This window comes from Poecile atricapillus, chromosome 12 (genome assembly GCF_030490865.1).
Source record: "Poecile atricapillus isolate bPoeAtr1 chromosome 12, bPoeAtr1.hap1, whole genome shotgun sequence".
Lineage (NCBI taxonomy): Eukaryota > Metazoa > Chordata > Aves > Passeriformes > Paridae > Poecile > Poecile atricapillus.
In genome coordinates this window covers 15,866,641-15,891,294 of record NC_081260.1, presented here as the reverse complement: position 1 = coordinate 15,891,294, position 24,654 = coordinate 15,866,641, and the positions used below count along the sequence as shown (strand labels likewise).

Below are 24,654 nucleotides of genomic sequence, written 5' to 3'. Positions count from 1 at the left end.
TACTGGAGCCAAGCAGTTTTGGTAGTATATTTAAAACAGTGCTATTTGAACAGGGACATATCCTTTCCAAAAGCCCGAGAGAATCAAAGCAAAACTATGTTTGAGAAGAAAGCAAACACCAAACAAACAAAGGAGCCTTTAAAATCGGGATTTGTGCAATGTTAACATTTACAACACGCTGGGTGGATTGTAGGGACAGATTTATGGGAATTTAATGGCTGATAGCTGAGTACCACCCATCAGTTCACCTCTGCCTGGTACAGAAATGCTGCCAAACTCATGGCACAGACTTTGTTTTCCTTGGATTTTTTTAAATGCTACTTTCTTGCAGAAAGTATTGAAGTTCAGCATAGTTTTGTCTTCCAAGGAGAGAGACAATTTCATAAATATTGATTTATTTTTCTGTGGAGCCCTTCAGAAAGTTTCTGCCACATCATCCATCTGTGCTCTCACTGGCACCTCTCGAGGTTAGAACAGAAGAGCTGAAATTCAAAGTTCACATTTCTGTAGCCTGGTAAAAGGGAACTAATCTTCCCCCTAACCAGTGATCTCATTGTTCTTAGAAGGTGCTTTCTGCTGATTGGGAAAATGTTTCTTTGGAAAATGTTTCTTTTGAAAACTATATTTTGTCAAACAGTATTTATTTTACAGGCTACTTGGCTGCATTCTAAAATATTTCTAGGTTTCACAGGTAGAGAAGACAATGGATTTTAATAAAATTAAACAACCAGCTGTCCCTTAGTTTTGTGACATCTTTATGAAACCAAATTGTGCTTTTGTTCTTTTGTCTCAGCTTTGCAAAAAAATGTGTGTAAATTATCCACAATATGCACGTGAATTTTAATTTCATAGCATCCACATTATTCTCTTCATCCATTGCTTTAAAATCCAAGAGAAACATGGTTGAAGCCAAGAAGGTATGAAATGAAAAAAGTGAACCATTTATTTCCAGTGAAGCCAATTATAAAAAGTTAATTTGAACAACCTGATGGTTGGGTAAATCATGAAGGTCTGGAGGTATAAATGCAAAATAATGGTAGCACAACCTGTGGGACACTTTCCAGGGACACAGCCCTGACCAAGGCACTGATGGTTTGCCACTACCCCACTGTGACAGGGCTGCTGAAAGCAATTTTCATGTGGAACCCACTGGACTGCACTGCAATGAGCTGTGAAAGCCATCGAAACTTGCACTTTATCTGTCAGCCCGAAGGATGCAGATGAAGTTTGGATGTCCTCACAGCATTCCTGCAGAGTCTCTCCCATGGAAATGCCTCTGGAAAGCCAGCCTTGCATGTCTTTCCTTCTCAGAAGGCAGCACAAGGAGTCCTTGCTCTGCTGAGCTCAGAATTCCCTCACTGACCTCACTGGAGAGCTGACAAGGACATCAGCACAGACTCCCTCAGCTCCACCTCATCCCTTCCTCCTGCTCTTTCCAGTGGGTTTCCACTGCTCCCATGGAGATTTTAGGTGAATATTCTGTCTGCCTGGGAGAGCTCTCACTTTGGTGTCAGCATTTCCAGCCATCCCCTGTCTCACATAAATGAACCAAAAGGCCATTTTATGTCCTGGGGAACCTTCCCTGTCACACTTCAAGCTTCCATCAGCAGGATTGGGTACTCCCAGTGTTAGGATGGACACTGCAAAGTTTGTGAAGAGCCCTCAAGCCTGAAGATTCATTAGAGGAACAAAACAAATTCCAAGATCATCAAAATGCATTAGGATCTGAGTCCAGAGCTGGATGTGGAATTCAGGGTGTTTCAGGCACAGTAAGAAGCACCAACAGGTGGATTTATCATGTTCCCATCAAGTTTATTTCTCCTCTTTCAAAGGTTATTCATCCGTCCCCCACCACACTTCTAGGTGGTGGCTTGTCCTTAACTAGAATGTCAAAAAATTCCAGGTTAAACCCCTACCATTTAGAATTTTCAGAATTGACTTTCCACAGGAGCAGATCCTGAAGAAATGCAGCTGCCTGTCCAAACTGCAGCCACGGAATCACTGAGGCTGGAAAAGACCTCAGAATCACGGAGTGCTCTTCAGCTGCTGTAAGCCAGCAGGTATCAACATGGAATGTGGCTCCCTGAAACACTAATGTGCTTTTTTAACACTCTGCCTCCCATTTTAAAGGCTTCATGTCAACCAGTGTGCCTGTTGGAAATAGAATATATCCAGATCATTTTTCCTTAGTGAATCAGCTTTGGTTCTTTGGTTCATTCCTGAGAGTTTGGGTTGGGAAAGCCTCTCCTGTGAAGCAGTGGGCTGGAAGGCTGGCAAGTGGTTTCAGTGAGTTCTGTCCTGACAGAAGTTACCAATCGATGAAGGCAGATATTGTCAGCTGCTATTCTGGTTTTATTAAATACAGTTGTCTCTGGCTGCTCTCAGTAAATCATTCTTTTCCCAGTTCAAGGCTGAGAACTTAATGCAGCAGTATAAATTTAGGCTTTCACTGCATAACCTTCTGTCTGTTCTTTTCCAGCAGCAAACATGATCCTGTTAGAATCCCCCAGGTGCACAGCCGACATCTCACCCCCATGACTTAATCTTGTTTTTTCTGTGCTTCTCCTTCAGTATTTTATTGATTACTGTGTCACTGTTTGAGATTCCCACCTTTCACAGTCCTTCATTATGCGTCTGCCTCTCTTTAATTATTCTAGATAACTATTTAATATTCTCCTTTTTCTGGGCAGATGTTGCTGGGTTTACTACCTTCATTTTTCTGGAAAAATGCCAGATACCTCTCTCCTCTGTGCTGTCTTTTTTTTCCCCCTGAAAACACACAGGCTGGATGGTTTGTGGTGATCTTGATGTGAACTGATTGTCCTTCATTAAATGCACTGACTTTTGCTTCCAGCTCCAAAGTGAAAGGTGTTCACTTTGTGTGGGATTCAGGCCAGGGCAACCTGAGTCAAAGCTCCCGTTTGCTGCGTGAGCAAGACCCTCAACTCCCCTAAGTTTCAGGGGACTTGTGCATCTAAAAAAACCATTTACATCTTTTCTTCTCTACAGATGGCAACACCTGTCTGGGTTCTAGGAGTAGAAGTGTTTTAAAGGAAACTGTTGGAAGGGATAAACCCTTTTTTGTCATAGAATTCCAATTTATTCTGTAGCCTGACTGTATTTCCCACTGTCACTGCCACTCACGTGCAAACCCATGAGCTCCTTCTTTGCAGACACTGAATTCTTTGAATTTTGGTACAATAGCAGACCTCTTGGCAGCTGTAGACGCCTGTTATTAAGAGAGATGATTCTCTGAATATTCCTCTATAGAGGGAGAGGGTTTTGAGTGGCTGTGATTTGCATAGCATGTGCTGATGTGCAGTTTGCTGTCCCAGGGAACGATGCTCCTTTGTGTGTGGGAGAACACAGCTGACAGCAACAGCAAAGGCAGCAGCAAAGCCTGAATGGCTCCCCACACCCATGGCAGGAAGGATCCCCTGCCATTCAGAATGGTAACTCAGCTTCTGCTTGGTTTGTTTTGGCGTTAATCAATTTATGGATATATTTTCACAAAGCTCCTGCGTGGCCCCAGTCTGTTTTAGTCACCTGTTTTTGTTGTCACAAGCTCCTCGAGGTGTCTGGGCTCAGGAAACTCCACTCATTATTTGCTTTCATTTTACAAACATCTGTGACATTAAAACTCACCCTCTTCATGCACCTCGTTTCCACAGATTTTCTGTGCTCTCAGAGCTTAGTTTAGGATTCAATTTCTTTTTTGAGAGCAGTGCTCTCTAATACTGGTACTTCCTGCCCACACAAAATGAACTATTGCTTCATGTGCTTCCTGATTTGCTTCCTTTAGAGTAACTCGATGTCCTCCAATGATGGAACATCATCATTTGAGCCAAATGGAGCCTCCCACACGCAGACATTCCATAACCATAATGTAAATGCTTCTATGAAAATATTTGAGAGTGGTTACGAACTAAAGGAAGAAATATTCCTTCCTTATGGGTGCAATCACAACTTTCCAACATTTAATATTCCCAGTGGTCATTTTGTCCATCAGAGGATCTTTCAGGCAAGACTTTAAGGAAATATTAGGCATTTTATTTATTTATTCTATGTTACATTTTATTTAACCCAATTCTCATAATTCTTATGATTTCAAAGTTACTCACAGAAACATGGAAATCAAAGGCAACTGGATGAGACAAATGCATTTTATTCTTCTACAGAACACGGCACCTATGGGGATAAACTAAATGTGACCCTGAGAGCTGTCAAGACAAATTAACTGGTCAAAGCCCATTTGAACAAATTCAAATTTAAACTGTGTAAAACTAAAAAGAGAGGTCTCTCCACTGTCATACTTAACATTTAGACCTACAATGTTTAGGGAGCCACATGTACCTTTAATTTTCTTTTTTTCCTAAAGGACAAACTTATTTTAAAAATAAACATTAATATCTGAAGCATTACTGAATTCTTGCCAGCAGCCAGAATGAGCTTAAAAAGTCAGGGAAAAAAGGACTTCTTTTGAGATGGAAATGAACTCAGTAAAAATGATCAGATCTGCCAAACTGGTAACGTGATGACTGGGAAATTCAGTGGTAAGCAAAACCAGTCCTCATTTTTTCAGGCAGGTGACCCAAATGTCAGAAGACTGTGTTAAATCACAGGTACTCCTCTGGAGTGAAGTCCTGTTGGGGACAGAGGTAATTCCTCATGCAAAAAGGCCCAGCCTATATTCTGAAAATTGGCCAAGTCATACTTGTGAAATTCAATGTGGATTGTAGATGTTCCTGACTGAGCCAAATTAATTCAAGAATTAACACCCCAGTGAAGATGTTGTAGATGCTCAGTGGGAGCTACTGACCACAACAGTGCACCAGATGTATCTGAAGTAAACAACACAGCTTTCCCAGAAATGCAAACAACTGGATTATAATTCTGCTGAAGGTTACCTTTAAATCTGGGGTTTATTCCTTCTTGAATTGAAAAAAATTATGTGGCCAGTTGGGAGCCTTTTCTATTTAGGAAAAGACATATTTGAAAACCCATAGACAAAAGTACATTCTGTCATTTGTGTTTCTGAGCTGGCCTTCCCTGGGTTCCCATCTATCCAAAGGGACACCCAAAATGTCTAAAGGGACACCCACAAATGCCTGAAGGATCCGCCAGAAACCAGCCAGAAACCACCCTGCTCCTGAGAATTGTTCTGTGGGATTTGAAATCTCCTTCTCCTGATTCTCAGCACAGAAAAGTTATTTTGCACAGCAGTTGTTCATCTGAGCCTCCCCTCGTGATCCCCCGTGGTTTCTTTTTGCAGCTCCAGCCCTGAAAGCCCCTTTGCTGCTCGGATCGATTGGTGCCTCTTCCCAGAGCGTCATCTTCCCACTTTGGGGACACCTCTCACAGCAACCCCTCCTGCAAAGTGCAGGGCCCATTTATAATTGATGAGTTTGCCTCTCAGAACAACCACAGGGTTTTATTTGCTCCTGTTCTCACTCCAACTTCGTGCCCTGGTCACGGGAAATCCACTTGCACTGGACTTTTGTGAATTTCTGAAGACCTTTGTGAACTGGTGATTACAGGAGTTGATTGAGCTTCAGCTGAATTCTGTCTGAATTCAGCTCCTGAACTCAGGATGAGCAAGATGAGGCATTTTAGGAAGAGAACATGCCCATCAGCCTGCATTTAGGGAGCATTCTGAGATGCTGCTTCCTGTGTTTGAAGCACTCCCTCTTCTGAGACAAAATGTACTGAGGAATGAGCCCTTGAAACTCTGTGTAAAATAAACAAATAATCTTCTGGAATCAAATTAGTTACCATTTTATTCCTCTTTTTTTTTTTTTTCCCTCCCCCTTAATTGCTCACTTCCATTTTCTCCTGATGGAATACTTAAAATGGAGCTGTTGGTTAAAGATTCAAAAAACTGAAGTGAAAATTGTGCAACTCAGACTGTGTTTAGTGCTCCACGTTCTAACTGTGCCTTTTAATTTTGTAACAACCATTAGTGGAAGGGCTGACAAATGGTAGAAACCGGGGGGGGAAAAAAAGTGTCAGAATAATTTCTTGCTCTTCTCTTTCTTTTCCGCTACAAACGAAGCCTGTGAGATTACATCAGCCAGGAAAAAATAGAATCAAGAGGGAGAGATGTGATGGAAATTCCTATAAAATCTATTCTGTGATTAGAGGTATCATAAAGAGTATGAAGAAACACAGGGGATTGCCTGGAGTTTTCTTTGAACTCAGAGGCATCAGCACATGGCAGTGCAGACAGCTGTACTCTCTGTGAAGTGGCAATCTTTTCTGATATATTTATTGCAGAAAAAGGGAAAAATATATTATATTCACTTCTTCAAGTGCAAAAGAGACAGGCTGGGTAGTGTGTTTTGAACCAAGACACAAAACCAGTGTGTTCTCTATATTAATGAGCGAATAAAAATCTATAATGCAGGGAGTACCAAGAGAGAAACCAGCAAATCTTACATATTCTCTTAATGTCTAACACTGAGTGGGATTTTGCATCTCAAAGATCAGTGCAGTGCAGGACTGAAAAGAAATTTAGAATAGAACTTTTACTCTATTAAATTGCAAAAACAAATATTTCTGTGTCTAGGGCTGGTTATGAAGAGATAATTCTCCCATCCACGGGAAACAGGAGAATGGGGTAACTGGCAAAGTTCTGGGCAATATGAAGCAACACTGCCCTGAAATCATTCTGGTTCTGGACATCACCCATGGCTCAGGCTCTGGGACTTCCACATCTGGAATTAATACACAGAGAGACTTTATTTGCCCATCTCAGTGGTGATCAAAAGTACTTTTCATTTGAAACAGGAAAATCACCTGCTATCCTCGCCCTGAGAACGAGGTTCCCTGGCTCTGTTTTACTCCTGAGTCCTTTCCAAAGGGCACAGAGGCCTCCCACTCTCCCAAATTCATGTGGCCCAGGAGCTCCAGCTGCTGCTGCCATCCCCAGGCACCCAAACAAAATGCATCAATCTCCAATTAATTACCTGAGCAGGTTTCAGAATTCCAGCCTGGGATTTGTCACAGTGTCAGATTCTCAGTGTAGAACGAGAAGTTTGACTGAGGAGATGTGCTGCTCCACTAGAATAATTTTCTGCCGAAAATTCATTCTTTCCTTCCAAAAACGGCCATCAAAAAGGAGCACTAAAGAGTTTTGACATAGCTGATGACAGTCACAGCTTTTCCAGGGGGTTCTGTGGCAGAAGATTCTTTCTTTTGCTGCAATTCCCCTTTGTGGTGCTTACATTTATTGGCTTAGTGTGCTTGAGGAAGGGTTTTTTGGTTTGTTTTGATGTTTGTTTGATCTCCAGTTTTTGAGAATGATCAGCATCCTGGGCCTCTCACAAAGACCCAGCATATCCCTCCAAAAGAGCTGGCTGCTCAAACACAATGTTCTGGAATTGTCCATGTGTCTTGTTTGATGTCCTCCTCAGGCCTCTCCTCCTCCTCCTTTCCCATTTCCATGTTGATCTCGAATTGTTTTTAGGGATAAGAGCGGAGCAGCCCGGGCTGGTCCATCCTGCAGGATGCTGGGCACATCCAGTGCCCACGTTATGGAAATGTGGGAGAATCAAAGCTGGGAGAGGCTGCCACAGAGCAGCTCCTGAATTCAGAAAAGCACCCAGATTGAAGGGGGTTTGCTGAGCCCAGTGTGGGGAATGTTAAAGAGCCCATTCCCATCATCCCTGCTCTAACTGCCATTCTCCCTCCTTTTCCAAGCCAACCTGGATGCTGGGAACTGAGGGCTGAGGAAAACCCAACCCCAAACTTGAATCAGTCTGGCAGCAATCAGCTCATCATTTTTATTAACTGAATTGGCTTTTATTTTATTTTATTTTATTTTATTTTATTTTATTTTATTTTATTTTATTTTATTTTATTTTATTTTATTTTATTTTATTTTATTTTATTGTATTGTATTGTATTGTATTGTATTGCATTGCATTGCATTACATTGTATCATATTGTATTTTACTTTATTTTACTTTATTTTACTTTACTTTATTTTACTTTATTTTATTTTATTTTACTTTATTTTATTTTATTGTATTGTATTTTACCTTATTTTACTTTATTTATTTTATTTTATTTTATTTTATTTTATTTTATTTTATTTTATTTTATTTTATTTTATTTTATTTTATTTTATTTTATTTTATTTTATTTTATTATTTTATTTTACTTTATTTTATTGTATTGTATTGTACTTTATTTTATTGTATTGTATTGTATTTTATTTTATTTTATTTTATTTTATTTTATTTTATTTTATTTTATTTTATTTTATTTTATTTTATTTTATTTTATTTTATTTTATGTTATTTTATTTTATTTGTATGCATCTCTTTTGAGGCTGGAGCCCCTGAGATATCTAGAATGGAGGTAGTTTGAAGAACTCCAGTCATGCATTTGAAAGGAAAAACAAGTTTGTTCTTTCTAAGAGAAACATAGAGGTGGTGTGTATTTAAATAACAAAAATATATGCCTAATGCATAGTTGAAGATACAAGTTTAGCTCTTGAAGGAGTGAAAATGTGAATTAATGCCATTAAAAATTATTAAATAATTTTAATTATTAAAAAAAAAAAAAAACACTAAAACTGTGAAAGCCCTATTAAAGGGAGTTTTCTGGAGTCAAGGAATTTCTGCTCCACTCAGTTTTGGGCTTAGAGCCAGGCTGAGCCCACAGGTGTCTGGAGGGTCACAGGAACAGACAAATGAGCACTGCAAGAGCTCTTTGGCTTCACAGAGCCAGGGCAGGGTTTGGCTCAGCAAGCTCACAAAGTTGACTTTAACTCTTCTTCCAAAGGATCAATAAGTGCCTTTGCCATTGGGCTCTTCATTTCCATCAAACGCTGTTGATTTGTGGAGTTTGTTTGGTTCATGGACAGGAAAATACACGGGAAAATCCCATATCAGGAGCAGGAGGATTTGAGTGGATTCAGTGCAGGGGCTGCTGATGCCACCCATGGGTGAGCAAAGTGGTTTGAATTACCTGATAACAAAAAATAAAAGTGGATTTTCCTGGATATTTTATGAGATATTTGCTTTTGTTTCTGAATCAATTTGGTTTTATAAGCAGTTTGTGGGAGCACATCCCCATCCATCGTTGTTTTTCCTAAATAAATCCAGAATCCCAGAACATTTTGGATTGGGAGGGACCTTAAAGCCCACCCAGTTCCACCTCCTGCCGTGGGCAGAGACACCTTCCACTATCCCAGCTCGCTCCAAACCCCATCCAAAGTGGCCTTGAGCACTTCTTGGGGCACTTCTCAACAAAAATTCCATTGTCACTCTTGGAAAGGAAAATTTTCTAACTTGTTGCATCCCTCAAAATAAATTAAATATCAAAGCTGAGCACGCAATGCTGGAAAAAGTAGTCTGAGTAGTAAAGTGTTTCATTCTATTAAAAGTTTTTTTTGGTACCACATGATATGGGAAATTAATGTTTTTGTTGAATTTATTGAGTTTTTAATCTAGCAGTGTTTCTTCAACATAAGCAAATACACTGAAGTATTTAAATGCTCTTGAATTCCAAGGGATTTGACACTCCCAAGTGTAATTTCAGCCTCTTAAAATTTATAAAAATTTTATAACAATACAGAATATATCACAGTTTAATTACTTAGGATGACTTAGCCACTCTCTGAGAAGTTTTCTGTAATTATTATACACTTCTATCACAGAAAAATATTATTATATCAAGGAAGATATTTACCTCCACGCTTTATTTTATTTTATATTATTTTAGTTGCATCTTCTTGTTTTCCTTACCATCCTTCTCTGCCTCATCCTAATGCAAATCAAGGACCTAATTTGCATGCAATACTTTAATTTCAAGCCCAGTAAGATGACACTGTTAAATATTTGCACTGTGTATTTTTACCAACAGATTCTTCATCAGCCACAGATTTCTGCAGCAGCAAATTTCAGCTGAAGTCAATGGGCACAGATTTCTAACTGCCACACAGAATTTCAGTTTTCTTCCTGACTGACCTGCTTAAAATAATTAGCTTTTTTCCTTATGCTGAGCTGACAGCTACCTGGGAAACAGCAGGTGCTCTCAATGTTAATAATGCTGTGCAGCCCAAGGCCTTTTTCCTTAAATTCTTAGCATAAAGAAGATTGCAGCAAAGTCATATTTGTTGAATAAATTGTGAAGATGTTTCAGCTTAAGAGAATCAGAGAGGAAATCAAAATACACAGAGCAAAGAACAGAGAATTGATATTGTATTTTCCCAGAGGCTTTGCTTCACCAAGTGGTTGGTTTATGGTGATGAGGTCTGTAAATGATTGCTGGTTAATGCCTGGGTGTGAATCAGTGATGACCCAGCAAAGGGATCTGGGAGGGTGGCAGGAATGTTCTCCAAGGCCTGGGAATAGCTCAGCTATTGTGGGCTGGAGAATCCTCAGGGATGTTTTTGGCTGGATGGGGACACCCCCTGCTCAGGCTGCAGGGGATGAAGTGCCTGCAGCCAAAGGGGCTCTCTCTGACCCCTGGCAGAGGAAAAGGCACCCACAGGAGAGACTCCCTCAGGTTTTCTGGGAAGTTCCTGGAACAAGGCACAGTTTTCACCTGCTCTGGTTTTGCCCAGGACCACAGAGCTTCCTGCTGGCCCTTCCTTGCTGCCCTCACTGCCACGTGCCCCATTTCACCTCCTCAGTGTTGTAGTCTAGGGCATAGCGATGCGGAAGATTTCGGGCTGTTACGGAAAGTTAGCTAACCCCCCTCTCTGTTAGGATAGTAAAACCTTCTGCAATTAGCCAATAGCACCTAGCTGTGATGTAAGCAGATGGGAGTAACACAATGACCCTAGGTTATAAAAGGTTAAATTCCCCTGCAATAAACGCCATTGCTTCGCCATCCATCACATTGATGTCTTGTGGGTAGAGTGGTCCGGTGGCAAAAGGGGGGGCCACCATGCTGGCTTCTGAACCAGGGTGTCTGCCTTGCTTGAAAAACCAACACTCAGTGCCCACCTGAGCGCTTGCACCGAACCTCACAGGAGAAAACAGAAGAAATCCTTGGCTGTGGAGCTGGGGAGGGCTGGCACAGATTGTCCAGAGCAGCTGAGGATTCTCCATTCCTTGTTCAACACCAGGCTGGACGGGGCTCTGAGCACCCTGGGACTGTGGGAGGTGTCCCTGCCTTGGCACGGGGGACACTGGATGGGCTTTAGGGTCCCTTCCAACCCAAACCATTCCAGGATTCTCTGATCAGAACTTCCTGCTGAGTAAATCCACACAAAGTCCTGGCACTGCAGCGTGATGTCAATCCACAGCATACACACATGAAGACAATTTACCAGGCAAAAATCAGTGCTGCATAAAACATTTTGTGACAATGAGGTTTGAAAGCTGTTTGCTTCTTTGAGCATGTCCCAAAGAGGTAAACTGAGTACCCTGACAGGCACTGCACAGTTTTAGAGAGCTGTGAGGGATAACAGGGACAGGGAGGTTCCACTTCAGAGGGAAGCACAGGGAACACTCCTGAAGGCCTCAATTCTATCATTAAAAAGAGTTTTTCCTTGTATTTTCGAAACAATTATCTAATGGTTTCCAGCCCATATGCTTGAACCAGATGTCTGAACCTTTGCAGACCAAATCATATTTATTCCTTCAGACAAACCACTTCATATTACTTAATAATATTTCTCAGGATCATTATTATCATTCTCATCACTTCAAATCCAAACACAGCAAATATGATGAATAACACGCATCCATTTTTCCCCTTGATTAATGGGCTGTGTGTGTGCACAAAACCACTTCAGTTTGGAAGATGTGATTTCCCTGGTGAAGCCAGATCTTTTCTGGAGCACTTTCCCTGCACTGTGGAACAAATGGAATTCTGAAGTCCCAAAATGAAACTTTCCTGTGCTACAGATGCTAAAGGTATTAATTGTCATTTCTCTGCATTTCTCTGTGTCTTCCTGTCATTATTAAGAATCATTACCCTTAAAATACTTGTGAAATACCTGTAGAATTCAGAACCTTTATTTGCTTTATTTGTATTTTGTTTGCACTTCAGCCCCTAAGAACTCTTTCTGCCCCTTTAGCAATCCAAAAAGGCCCTGAACAATGAAACACTGGAGTTTTGCTACATTCCAGAGCCAAAAAAGAGTTAATAGTGCACAATGTAGATAAGGTTGTCATTACTCTTTGACAGTAAATATTGCTTTGTGCCAGGTTACCTGATCTGATAAGGAGCAGAACCTCCCAGCAGCAGGATGCTGATAATGATCCTGCCTTTACCCAGTGCCTCTCATCTCAGCAGCTCTGAACTCACTTGCAAAAGCTGCACACACACACAATGTCATCCTTCCCTGAAATGCAGCACAGGCTGGAGTGTGGCTGTCCATTAAAACAGGAGTGAGAACAGGCAGTGCAATCCTCCTGCCAGGGCCTGCAGGAGGGAGGAGGCCACAGCTTTAAACATTGTTTTTCAAAGCATTGAGACTGCTTGCCAACACCCCAGCCTGCTGGAACCTGTTTGGATCACAATACCTCGCACTTCCACCAGGGTAAAAATGGAAATGCCACCATGATTGCTGGGTTTAATACAGATTTAGAATACTTATCAGTTTCTGAACTGTAAATCCCATATTTACCTTTACATCAGCGTATCCATTTCCAATTCAATGTTCTGCAAACCAGTTTCAGGGCATCTGTGTATAAACAGTGCTTTTCACTTTCATGGAATCACACAATCCCAAAATTATTTGGATTGGAAGGGACCTTAAATCTCATCCCATTTCACCCCCTGCCATGGGCAGGGACACCTCCCACCATCCCAGGCTGCTCCAAGCCCCAATGTCCAGCCTGGCCTTGGGCACTTCCAGGGATCCAGGGGCAGCCACAGCTTCTCTAGGCACCTGTGCCAGGGCCTGCCCACCCTCACAGCCAGGAATTCCTTCCCAATATCCCATTTAAATCTCCCTTCCTTCAGCTTAAAGCCATTCCCCCTGTCCTGGCACTGAATGTCCTCATTTAATTAAAAATTTCAGTGGCGTATTTGCCTCTGTGTCTTTTATCAGAAGTCATTGCAGCATTTGTCCATAGCAGGCCCAGACTACCACGTCCCTTTTCAATTTCTAGGATTTCTAGGGAGGTTTTGTTTCAGATCCTGTTGGTATCCTCCTCATCTATAAGCATGTATTGATTTCTGCAGCTAAACCAACAAGTGAAAACACAGAAGCGGGAAACAGGAATTGCAAAGAAGCAAAATCAAAGATAATGGAGGTTGGAAATGAAGTTGGCTTTAACAAACCCTGTTGTACTAAACACTGCTTTAACAAACCCTGCTTTACTAAACTCTGCTTCTTTGCTAGTTAAAATTGGTTCTATCAAAACAATCCTTGGTAGATCACAACAAATTTTAAAATGAAAAAAAAAGAGACTATACCAGTACACGACTGCACTGTGATCTAAAGCGTCCCTGAAGAATATTTCCTAATTAAACTGCTTGATCAGTTTTATTACCTTAATCAGTGCAGCCAGGCTGCAGGAGGTACTGACACTTCTGTATCAAGGATCCTGCACTGCAAAAGTGGATTTATTTTCAGAGCTGTCCCTCTCTCTCTCTCTCACCAGACTGACTTTTGGACCAGGTTTACCTGTGTGTGAGGTTCAGTAAAATGAGCTTAACCTCATTTAAAAAAAACAACAACAAATGCTCTTCTTGTTGTGTTTTGTAATGCAGGGGGTATTGGCAATCATTGGGACTGAAAACAACACAGATCACAGTGCATCCCAACTGTAAATACCATGGAATTCCTAATTCTTCAGGAAAAATCTCAGTTAATTCCCCATTCCTAAGATTATTACAGGAGATTAAGGAAGACAGTATTGTTTTTCCGAAGGCACAATTTCCAGTACTTTGGAGGCCTCATGTGAATTTATCTCAGAGCATAAATGATCATCCAGATATGCAAATCAAGATTATTTGCCAAAAAAACCTTGACTACAGGACATGGTAAAATTCCTTTCAGACCAAAATAATATGAAATAATCTTACCTTCAAACCCCTCTGTTCCTGGATGTTTTTTAATTTTAAGTCTCCAAAGAATCACAATTCCTATTTCAAACTGTACTTGGCCAATATTTTAACATATCCACTACATGGTCTGATTTTTTTTTTTAAATTCTGAGAAATTGGTGGATTTTCTCTGCACCAAATCTCAATTATGCAAATTCTGTTATCATTTTGGGAATGCTTAGTCATGGAGCTTCATTACCATGTTTTTGGGGATGGTAACCGTGGAACAGAGAAAGACAGTGGCTCCAGAAGAATTAGTGATGGTCTGACAGTCAAATATAAATTATTCTGGGATATTTTGGACTGTTCCAAATTGATAATAATTATGTTATCAGGCATGGATGCCTACTAGGGTTAACCATAGGTATAATTTATATTTTTCTGCTCTTTCACCACTGTTGGTTATTTCATGATGAGGACAAAGAGAAATGGTTCCAGGATGGCTTTAATTGTCCTGAAGGGTTTAATTTTGTCCTTTTATGTGACAGCCTGCCGGTTTGTAGACAAAAAAAAAATTGAAATATTGTCTATCATTTTCCCCTGGAAAGATGGGATATTAATGAGATTTGAAAGAAGAATTTGATGAGAATTTCAGCAATTCAAATCAAGTATGACATTGGAGGGTGAAAGGAAAACAAAGAGCGCTGGGGTGAGTCTGGCAGGTTGACATTGCACAGAAGAACTGGACAGCTTTGGTTCACTTGGAATTCCTGCCTGGAAGTCCTGACATGGAAGCTGGAGAACTATCAAACTCAGAACGGGATATTTAAACCCCTTTGATAAAATGTGAAAGGTTATGTGGAATCAACTCCTTCCAAAAGCCAATCTTTTCATTGGAAAAGTTGATCATGAAAGAAAATGGAAATATAAAAAAGGTTTTAAGAAGAAACTCTGCCTGTTTGATATCAGAGGAGACCTTCCTCATGAAGAAACTACAGAACCATCTTCAGATAAATAAAATGTGTTAGGGGACACACAAAGAGCCAACCACAGTAAATGGGGAATAGAAAACTCCTTTATGCAGGTGATATTGAATGCAGGCTCCTGGAATGATTCACAGATTGAATTAAAACACTTTTATTGAAGGATCATTTGAGCAATTTGGTTTCTAGTTAAAGTATTGCCTCATTTCTGATATGAAAATAATGCTTGCTGCTGCTCCTGCCACAAAAGGCATGGATAATTTGGTCTGACAATTTTCAGATAAACAAGAAATAGTTAATATGATGTCCCACTGTATATTTCAGCAGGTGATGGTTTCCTTAGCAGGTTTCCTAAGGTTTTAAGTCCACTTATGAAAGCCTTGAGAAGGGTTTCCCTCCATTTTTCTGATAAAATTTTAATGTTTTTAACTTATCCATTAAGTTTACTTTTCCTTTTCTAGTCTATGTGGAAATTTTCTATTACTTTAATTTATCTTTTTTATTACCCAGATAATTATTTGTTACATTTTTTTTGATGGATTATTTACTGGCTTCATTCTCCAGAATTTATTTCTGCAAGAACAGCATTGCTGAGCTACTGTCTTAAGTGGATCCATTTCTTTTTATGTGACATTCAAGCAGTGAATATTCTAAACTCTGTTAGTTCTGAATTTCTCTCACATTACCCTACCTGTTCCCTCCAACTGCATGATACAAATGCAAATTTCAAGGGTTTTTTTTCTTTGCTTTGAGTGGGTTTTTTTGACTCTGTAAACTACAAAGTTGTTTTTTGTATAACTAAAGGAATTTCTCAGTTTGGCTTGGCAAGGAACAATTGAAACCTCTTGAGAATGGGCAATTAAAATCTCTCCTCAGTGTTCTGTAATTGAGGGCATTTTGATGATGAGCTCATTGTTGGTGCTGAGCGATCAGCAACAGAGGACTGCAGAGGACTCTCCTGGATTTAGGAATGTGCCCACTGCAGCACAATCCTGTGGAGTGGAAGATCATGGAATCCCAGGATGGTTTGGGTTGGAAAGGACCTTAAAGCCCATCCCATCCCACCCCTGCCATGGCAGGGACACCTTCCCCTGTCCCAGGCTGCTCCAAGCCCCATCCAGCCTGGCCTTGGGCACTTCCATGAATGGTTCACCCTTTAACTTCCCTGGGCAAACTGTGCAGCCCTATCCCCTGGAAAGGATTTCATTAATAGATAACCACTGCTGAACCTCCCTCACGTCTCTCAGGGAAGCAGCATTTCACAGTCTGAAAGAGAACTGAGGCACATCCAGGATATTTACAGGAGATTTTAATGTTGAATCAGTGGAAAAGCAACATCTGCCTTCTTCCAGCTGCCCCTTAAAGCTCCCAGGAGCTGTGCTTGGCTTCTTGAGGCTGGTGATTTTCACCTCCCCTAGGATTTTGGATGAAGTTCACTTCCAAATCACTGCAGTCCTCTCCAAGATACTCAAAGCTAGAAATTTTTGGTGTTAAATGAACAAATTCCTTCACAATCGAATGTTTGTTGTCCATCTCATTATTGCAAAGGCAAGAAAAAGGCTGCTGTAGAGAAATGTGAATAAACAGGAGAGAAGCAAAAATGGAATAGGGGAAGATGGTGGAGAGAGAGAGAAGTAAAACATGCTTTAATTCAGGTGCTCACTGGCATGTCTGAGCTGTCAGGCTGACTCCCCTGTCTGCCTGCACCCAGAGAGAGCTTCCCAAGTAAAAGCAGCAGATGTGCCAGAGGAATCCTTGCTAGAGCTGTAGTAGCTTCAGCACATTCACACCAAACACAATTCCTGCCCTAAGAACGCCTGCAATCCCTGCAGCTTTTCTAGGCTTTGTTTGAATGAAGAAGATGGACATATTTGTAGGGAATGAAGCTGAATGTATTTTGTAAAATTACTGGCTGCTACGTTTTTATTTCAAACATGCCACCTACGTTCGAACTAAAAATGCTCCACGGTCTTTTTATAATTCATCTTTGCTGGCAAACAGTTGGTGGAGAATTTGAGTAGGAAAACCCAAACATTGCATTGGCCTTGAATCCTCCTGAGCTCTTCTCTGCAGAGGGTCAGCAAGGATATGTTTTAGGAGCTGTTTGAGTGTTAGTTAATCAGAAATAATTTCATTTTGATTCATCACTAGAGCCCTTCACAAATACAACCTCATGACTTTTTCCTCTCTCTGAATCCTTTCAGAGTAACTCCTGAACCTTCCTTTTCCAGCTCCTGCCCTCACTGCAGTGGCATCAGGGATGAGAAAGTCATGTTTACTAAAACAAATGTAAACTGCCAATGTAATAATGTAGTAATGCAAAGCAGCATTTAGAAGATATCTACAAAATTACTCTGGGTGGAGAGGATGAATGTAGATTATTGCTCAGCAATATTTGATACTACTGTTGTTTATTCAGTAAAATGCTTCATTTAATATCAGCAGTGTCACTAATTCCAGCAGCAGAGCCACAGTCACCATTTCTGTCAGCGTGGCAGGACAGCAGCTCTGAAAAAATGGCATTAAAAGGATAAGCTCTGCCTTTTTTAGCTTTGAAAGCTTTGTAGGTGCTAAAACAAGAGGACAAATGGCAGTTTACTTTTCGCTTTCCTGTTTTTCCTTCGCTGAAAACAGAAATGCAAGAGATTGAACCCATCAGAATGAGATGAAAGGAGATTCCTTAGGCAGGAATATTTCTTTCCCCAAACATGGAGCTGCATTCCCATGGGTTCTGAGACAGGATCTGGGGCAGAGCTTTGCCTGGCACTCCCCCACCTAGGCAGTGTTTTCCATGCACCAAAATTATATTCTTAATGTATTTTTCTGCACAATGCAATGTTTCTCAAATTGCCTTCCAACCTAGGCAGCCAGGGATCCTGCAGCACTGAGATGTTCCTCTCTTTTCCCAGGAAATCCACATTTTACAAACTGGTAGCAGAGTTACACACACAGTTCTCAGTGTTAGGACACTCAGGCTGGTGTCAATCCTGCCAAAGGAAGGAAAAATTTAGAAACTGGAATGAGTGAGGTGAGAAAGTCTGGGAAGAAACCATGAAAGCATCTCATTGCTGAGCAGGATCCAGTGTCTTTGCAGCTTCCTGACATTCAGCACCTCATTTAATGCTGTCTGGAAGTGTCATCCACAGGAGCTAATTTATCCTCAATTTTGCTCCATAAGATGAAGCACTGTGAAATAATGGAGAGCTGGAGAAGCCTGAACCCTTCTGAATTTGCATTGCCACTCTGCCCTCCCTGGGATGGTCAGGACTGGGAGAAAGTTGAGGATTTTGCATAATTTTAACACATGGTAAAGGTTACAAGGCACAGCAATGTGTGACACATTGTCTGACTGCTGGTATTAAGCTGCAAGACAATAAAGTAAATTTCTTTACATAATGACCTGAAAGATTAGTTACGCTAGATAAATGTGACTTGAGAGACTTTCACTGAGCTCAGACTTTTCTCTGGGAGCACAATTACATTTCTTAAAAAGGTCTGAACGTATCTGCTTTATAGATAGGGAAATTTCAGAATACAGTCCTAAATACCCTGATAATAAATACAGACCATTAAATTGCTAAATGTTGCTGAAATCTTTTATGGAGATAGTGCTAATCCAGTTGGTTCTTGGAAGATATATGGACCAGTTTCTAATTGGTCCTCAAAGTGGAGCTAGTGAAGATGAGGTAATAGCGACAGGGATGCAGGAATACCTCAGCCAAAATAATTTCCATCGAGAATTAGAGATAGGCTTGATTTAGGCTTGATTTGTACAATACTTGGCTGTGGTCCAGCTGGCAATGACCCCAACCATGGCTGCAGTTACTGGGAGGACACAAACTGGAGCCATGGGCTCAGCAAAGTGTTTTGCTGTCCCCCAGGCTGCCAGCGGTGCACAAGCTGAATTAAAAGTGGTAACAGTCAAAGCCTTGAGGGCACTGGCTCTTGGTAATCCTGCCAGTCTTCTGAGCTCTCTTTGCTACCTTAACCTCTGGGGCACTGAGGAATGGGCTTTTTGGGAATGTTGCTGGAATGTTGCGGGTCTGTGTTTGCTACTGGGGCTGCAGCTCTGACCATCACCAGCTCTGCTGCTCCTCTCCTGAAACACAGCAGGAAGACTTCCAAACTTCAGATATTTGGACATCATCTCCCATGGTTATTCTGGGAAATATAAACTGTGAAATATCCAGGAGGAAGCCAGAGCTATAATCTCTTCGGGACTTTTCACATTTCAAAGATGAGGATGATTCCCATGCAAGAAACCATCCAAAGGTCTTGTTTGAGTTGGTAGGAGCCTTGAGAAGACATTAGGTCACTCTGTCAGAAGACAGACAGGGCACAGAAACACCTGAAGAGGGATGTTGGAGCTCTTCTCAGTTGTATTCAAAACCTCCTACAAAGGGGATGGCCCAACCTGCCTGGACAGTTTATTCCAGCACTTAACTGTGCTGAATATTGGGAACCTGTTCCTTGAAATCCAACCTCTAGCACTTCCATTGCAAAGCTGTCAGCTCTGAGGTGGGCTCTGCCGACCCTTTAAAAGCAAACATATCACAGCACTTGAGAGTTGTTCACAAAATTTGTTACTAAGAAGCATTAAAGTCTGAAACCTGTGAGAGAAATTGGGGAGGAATTGCAGCCAATTCTGATTCTGTGACTTCCTAGAGAAAACTGGAAATGTGGTGCTAGTGGAACACAGGAATCCAAGGGGGAGCCACAACAGCAAATTGTTTGTTTCAGATGTACAATTGGTGAGAGCAGAAGGAAAACGGTGAAACCTTTACTTTAGAGCCTGGAAACTGAACACTAATTCTGCATTTGTGGCTCAGATCTCTCCCAAACCTATTTGTCTTTGGAAAGAGCTGAAAAGATGCTATAAAACCTACATTTTTCTAAATAAGGGATGACCTCGGTTATCTACTCCAGCTTTAAATTGCATCTCCTGGAATAGTGTTCCTGCATGATGGGATTCCGAGGTCAGGAAGGGAGATCAGGGAAGCCAAGCATCACCCAGCTCAGCACCCCCAGGCTGCTTTTGCAGCGGATCATAACATTCAGCTGCGCTTCCAGCACCTTCTGGGATTTGAGAAATACCATGTCCTGCAGGGAGAGGAGGCTCCCTGCCTGTGACACACTGCTCCAGCACAGGTAGTGATCTAATGGGAAGCAAAGGAAGAGGGAGAGGGGTTTGCCGGAGCCTGGTGTGATGTGAATGTTAACAAGTCCTCTCACGTCATCAGCTTCCCTGCTCTCCACTCCCTCCCTCCCTGCCTTTCTCTTTTATGAGCCAGCCTGAAATCAGAGAATTACATGCTAAGGAAAACCCTTCAGCTAAACATATAATTATTCTGCACAGGATCAGTGCAGCACAGTTAATCCGTTTACCAACTGAATTAATTTTTATTTTTTTATATCTACTTCTCCTGTTGAGGATAAAGAAATTCTAGATTTAAAGGGGGAAAAAATGGCTTGCAGTTGTGAAATGAGTTTGTACAGCAGGCCATTTATTAGGAGAGAAACCTCCACTGCAGGCTGTTTTGGCAGACAAACCTGTCAGTCCCCAGGACTTTGAATCACAGACTCTGTGTGGAGTTATTACAGGTACTTAAGGAATAGCTGGTTTCCCATTTTAATTTTCAGCTGTTCAATAACACTGCATTCTCTGAAAGTCGCAGCTGTACTTCATTGCATTGTATTTCATTTCATTTCCTTGGACTGCTTTGAAAAGTGAGTATTTATTTGGACAGAGGTGTCACTTCCCTGTAAATGAGTTCACATTTTAAATGACCTACTTGTAAACTGCTCCCCTTAGGAAGTACAACATCTCCAATGTTCTTGGTTGTAAAAGTACAGAGAATTCCCTTCAGATTTTGCCTCTGATGGAAACACAAACTCTCAGCCTTTTTTTAATTCAGTAAGACATCCTAGCTCCCCTCAGTGCCCCAAACCCCCCGATTCTGTACAGGACTCCCCTGCTCAGTGCACATTAAAACAGATGGGTTTGGGTTTGGAGTGCTCACTGATAACCTGCAAAGAGTCCCTGAGTTTCACAAGGAGCTCCTGAGCCAAAAAGCAACAAAAATCTCCAGGTAAAGCATTCCAGATGCACATCTTGGAGGGCAGTTTGCCATTTATTCACATTAATATGTTAAACCTAATCCAGGGAAAACTGGCCAGTTAGAAACCACTCTGACCCTGAAGGCACTGGGGAGCTTTATGGGGAATGTTTGTTTTCCAGTGGGAAACATTCCATGGAATCTGAGCAAGGCAAAGGTTTTTTTCCTAAAGTACCTTTTGGGTCACATTCCCAGGAAAACAGGTAAGTTATGTAAGAAATGGCTGTATACCGGGGAAACACCTGAAAACATTTGGAGATGTTTAAAATAATGGAAAATTTGGGGGAAAAGAAGAATGACTGACTAAAAGCTGTTGTTAAAATACCTTCCCAATTAATGTTGTCAGCTCCTTTGAAATATTCCCTTTTAACCACAGTGCTTTCTGCTGTATCTGCTGAAATTTACAAAACATTTTTGTATAAAGACAGTTTCTTTAACACAAAAGTATCCTGAGTTTTAACTTCTAGAACCTCTGAGAGCCTCAGGAATCAATTTCTCCAGTCTTGCATGGCCTTTTCAGGTTGTCCACACCATCAGATGCAGTTCCCTAATTCAATTCCAGTTGAGTGCGTTCCCGAGAAAGGAGCTCTGGATAAATACAAGATGCCAACTTGTCATTACAATGTTCCTTAAAGCCTACCAATTTTTACTTTTTTGGCAAGTAACATTTCCTAAAGGAAAAGAACAGAAGGGTGTCTCCTCTTGAGGGGGGCTCAGGCTGCAGCTGCTGCTCTCCTCGGATGCTGTAACCAGGACACATTCTGGGGACTGGGGTCTCAAACCATTAACATCACTTTCGTGGTTTCCTTCCATCTTCTCCACAGTTATTTGATGCTTCTGGTACTCACTGCTAGTTTCGAAATATGTAATCTTTGCTAACAGATTTTAGGAATAAGTTCTAATGGCTTCAAGGGATATGATAAATGCAAGTTTTAAAAGCGTGTTGCTATCATTTCTCTGTGAAATATGTTATAATTTACAATCTCCACAAATAAAACTAATTATCTATATATTTTAAGCCCCCCAAAGGTATATTACAGTAACAATATTTGTTCCATTGTTTATTGACAGGTTGCTATCTACACTCAAGATATATACTCATTCCTAAAGTGGAAATTTTTTGTGTCTTTAATTTATCATTTAATGCTGTGAAAGAAGTGACCTTTCAGACTAGAAAAACTACATAAAAACTACCTTATCACTGCAAATCACTGCCTGTGCAGACCTTCAGCCTCCCTGGCACATGGATTTAGCAGAGTGGCTGTAGCCAACAGAGCTGAGCTACACAACTCATGGAAATTCCAGGCAAACAGTGGCCACAGTTGGGCAATTTTTGCAAAGTAAGGTAGTTACAAGTCGTTTTAAACTGACTCCAGTCTGCCATTTGTGTGGTTAGGTCTTTTCTTTGGCTGCAATTGAACAATGCATCTGCAAAGGTAAATGCTGAGATGAAAAGGAGGCTTGTAATATTAACGTGGGTAAAATGGACAAATGTGCAACTTTCCTGTTTGTGGATGTGCAGCTCATGTTACCAAGGAAAATATCAACGTTGTGAATACTTCGATGTTCATTGTGTTATCTTTATTTATGATTGAACACAGAGGCACAGCACTGACAATGCTGCCTACTCCAGATATCCCTGTGGATGATGCACTGTGCAGTCTGGTATGGAAATCCAACTGTCAGGCAACTCCAGACATTCAAAAACCTGCTGCTTGTATAACCTTCCTCCACTGCACATCATGGATTACTGTTCCCCAAGATGTAATTAGTTTGCATCAGAAAGGATAAAAAAGTAGCAGGAAGTATTTTTAAATTTAGCAACAAGTATTCTACACGATTTGACACAATTTACATTATAATTCAAGCAAGGAGTTAAAATAGCAGAGTGATCTGTCCACTTTTTAACTCTTTTATGTACTGACAATGAAGGTGGGGATCAGAAAACTCCTCTGCAAACCCATTAGGAGTTGATATGACCGAATGACATTGGAGCCTGGGAATCAATCCTGTATCTAAAGGTTTAGGATCCATCCCAGTGACCTGCTTAAGCTCTCCCAATGACTCCGAGTTCCCAAACACCTGAGAAACAAAGTACATACATTCCCCTAGACACCGTTTGCTTCACAGGACTCCATGCTTGTAAAAGAATAATTGGCTGATAATGGCAACGTGTCTGATAAGCACCAAAAGAGCCCAATTTCAGCCAAGTGTGGAGATGTAGATCAGATCAAAATGAGATCAAAACCATTCCCTTATTAATGAGAATACTTTGAAAGCTTTAAGGACATTCTGGTGGGCATCCAATTCAACCCTCCCATAAGTTCAGTCATCACATTACAGGAATCATTTCCATGAGTAACCTACACCCTAAATTTGCACCTCTTCTCCTTATATAACAGAGATCCCCCGTGGCAGGAATTATTTGTCTCAAAGAGAGACGGCTCATCAGAAGCACTGTACAACAACACTAATGCAATCCCACTGTGGGAATACATTCTCCCCCCACTCCGGAGAAATTTAAACCACTTATCATCAGAACAGTCCCTCGCCCTCCCATCCATCCCGGTCTGTTTGCAGCACAGCCGAGCATTGTCAGGCAAAACATGTCACAGCTGACGGCTGTGTTGTGAAGCTGCGAATGTGCAGGGAAATCATCATTGCTGTCAAGTTATCCCGGCGAGTTTCCCCGCCGAGCCCGGCTCAGCCCTGCGCCTTCCCAGGGCGGCCGCGGAGCCTCGCACACGCGGCTGGGCAGCCTGGACAGGGCAGGACTCGTCCCTGAGCGAGCCTGGACAGGGCAGGACAGGTCCCTGAAGGAGCCTGGACAGGGCAGGACAGGTCCCTGAAGGAGCCTGGACAGGGCAGGACTCGTCCCTGAAAGGAGCAGGATGCCTCAGTCCATCCCCCGGCTCCTTGTGGTACCCAAAACTACAGACAAGCGCTGCACAGCCACTGCATCAGATCACCTGATATGAGCAAACCAGACCTAATCAGGGCAAATTTAAAGCGGCCAAACATCCCGACGTTACCCTGTGCGAGGCATAATGGAGCCGTGAGACACAAACACTTTTCTGTCTGCATTGTCCAACAAATGCAGTTGATCCCCGCTCCGCTGCCGGCAGCAATTCCCAGAGCACAGCGCAGCCCGAGCAGCCTCTGCTCAGCCCTGTCTCCACCAACTACCGGGCAAAGCAGCACAGGGATGATCGGAACTGAATAAACTCTTCCCAAAACAAAGAATGCGAGAGCACGGATGCAAATTGCCAGGATCCGAAGTACAGACAATACGCGGCAATAAACGATCCTACCTTTCATCCAATCCACTACTTGCTTGGGCGTCCACTTGCTAATAGGTTCCATAACGAGAGCCATCATCAGATCACTTTAACATTCACACCAAAATCGGGGGAAAAAGGAGAGAAAAATTGTATCAGAGCATGGCTGGGCTACGAGAGCCGTCGTACAGTGCAGTTCAAAGAGAAGATGATGCTTTGTCCCTCCAGGTTCCTCCTGCACTGATTCAGTAATGTATAAAATTACACTGCTTGATCAGCTCTGGCACCTCCCCCACTGCACACAGCCTGCAACACCCGGAG

General features: G+C 41.6%; 1 protein-coding gene across 1 annotated transcript in view; it reads right to left on the bottom strand.

Moving 5' to 3' along the window:
- The window catches only part of LOC131583671 (connector enhancer of kinase suppressor of ras 2-like), a 166,439-nt gene extending 142,006 nt beyond the window's left edge, over window positions 1-24,433 (bottom strand). Inside the window, exon 1 of the mRNA XM_058848054.1 lies at window positions 24,367-24,433. Within this exon, the coding sequence (XP_058704037.1) occupies window positions 24,367-24,433 (67 nt within the window). The remainder of the gene's footprint in view (window positions 1-24,366) is intronic.
- Between the last annotated feature and the right edge of the window lie 221 nt (window positions 24,434-24,654).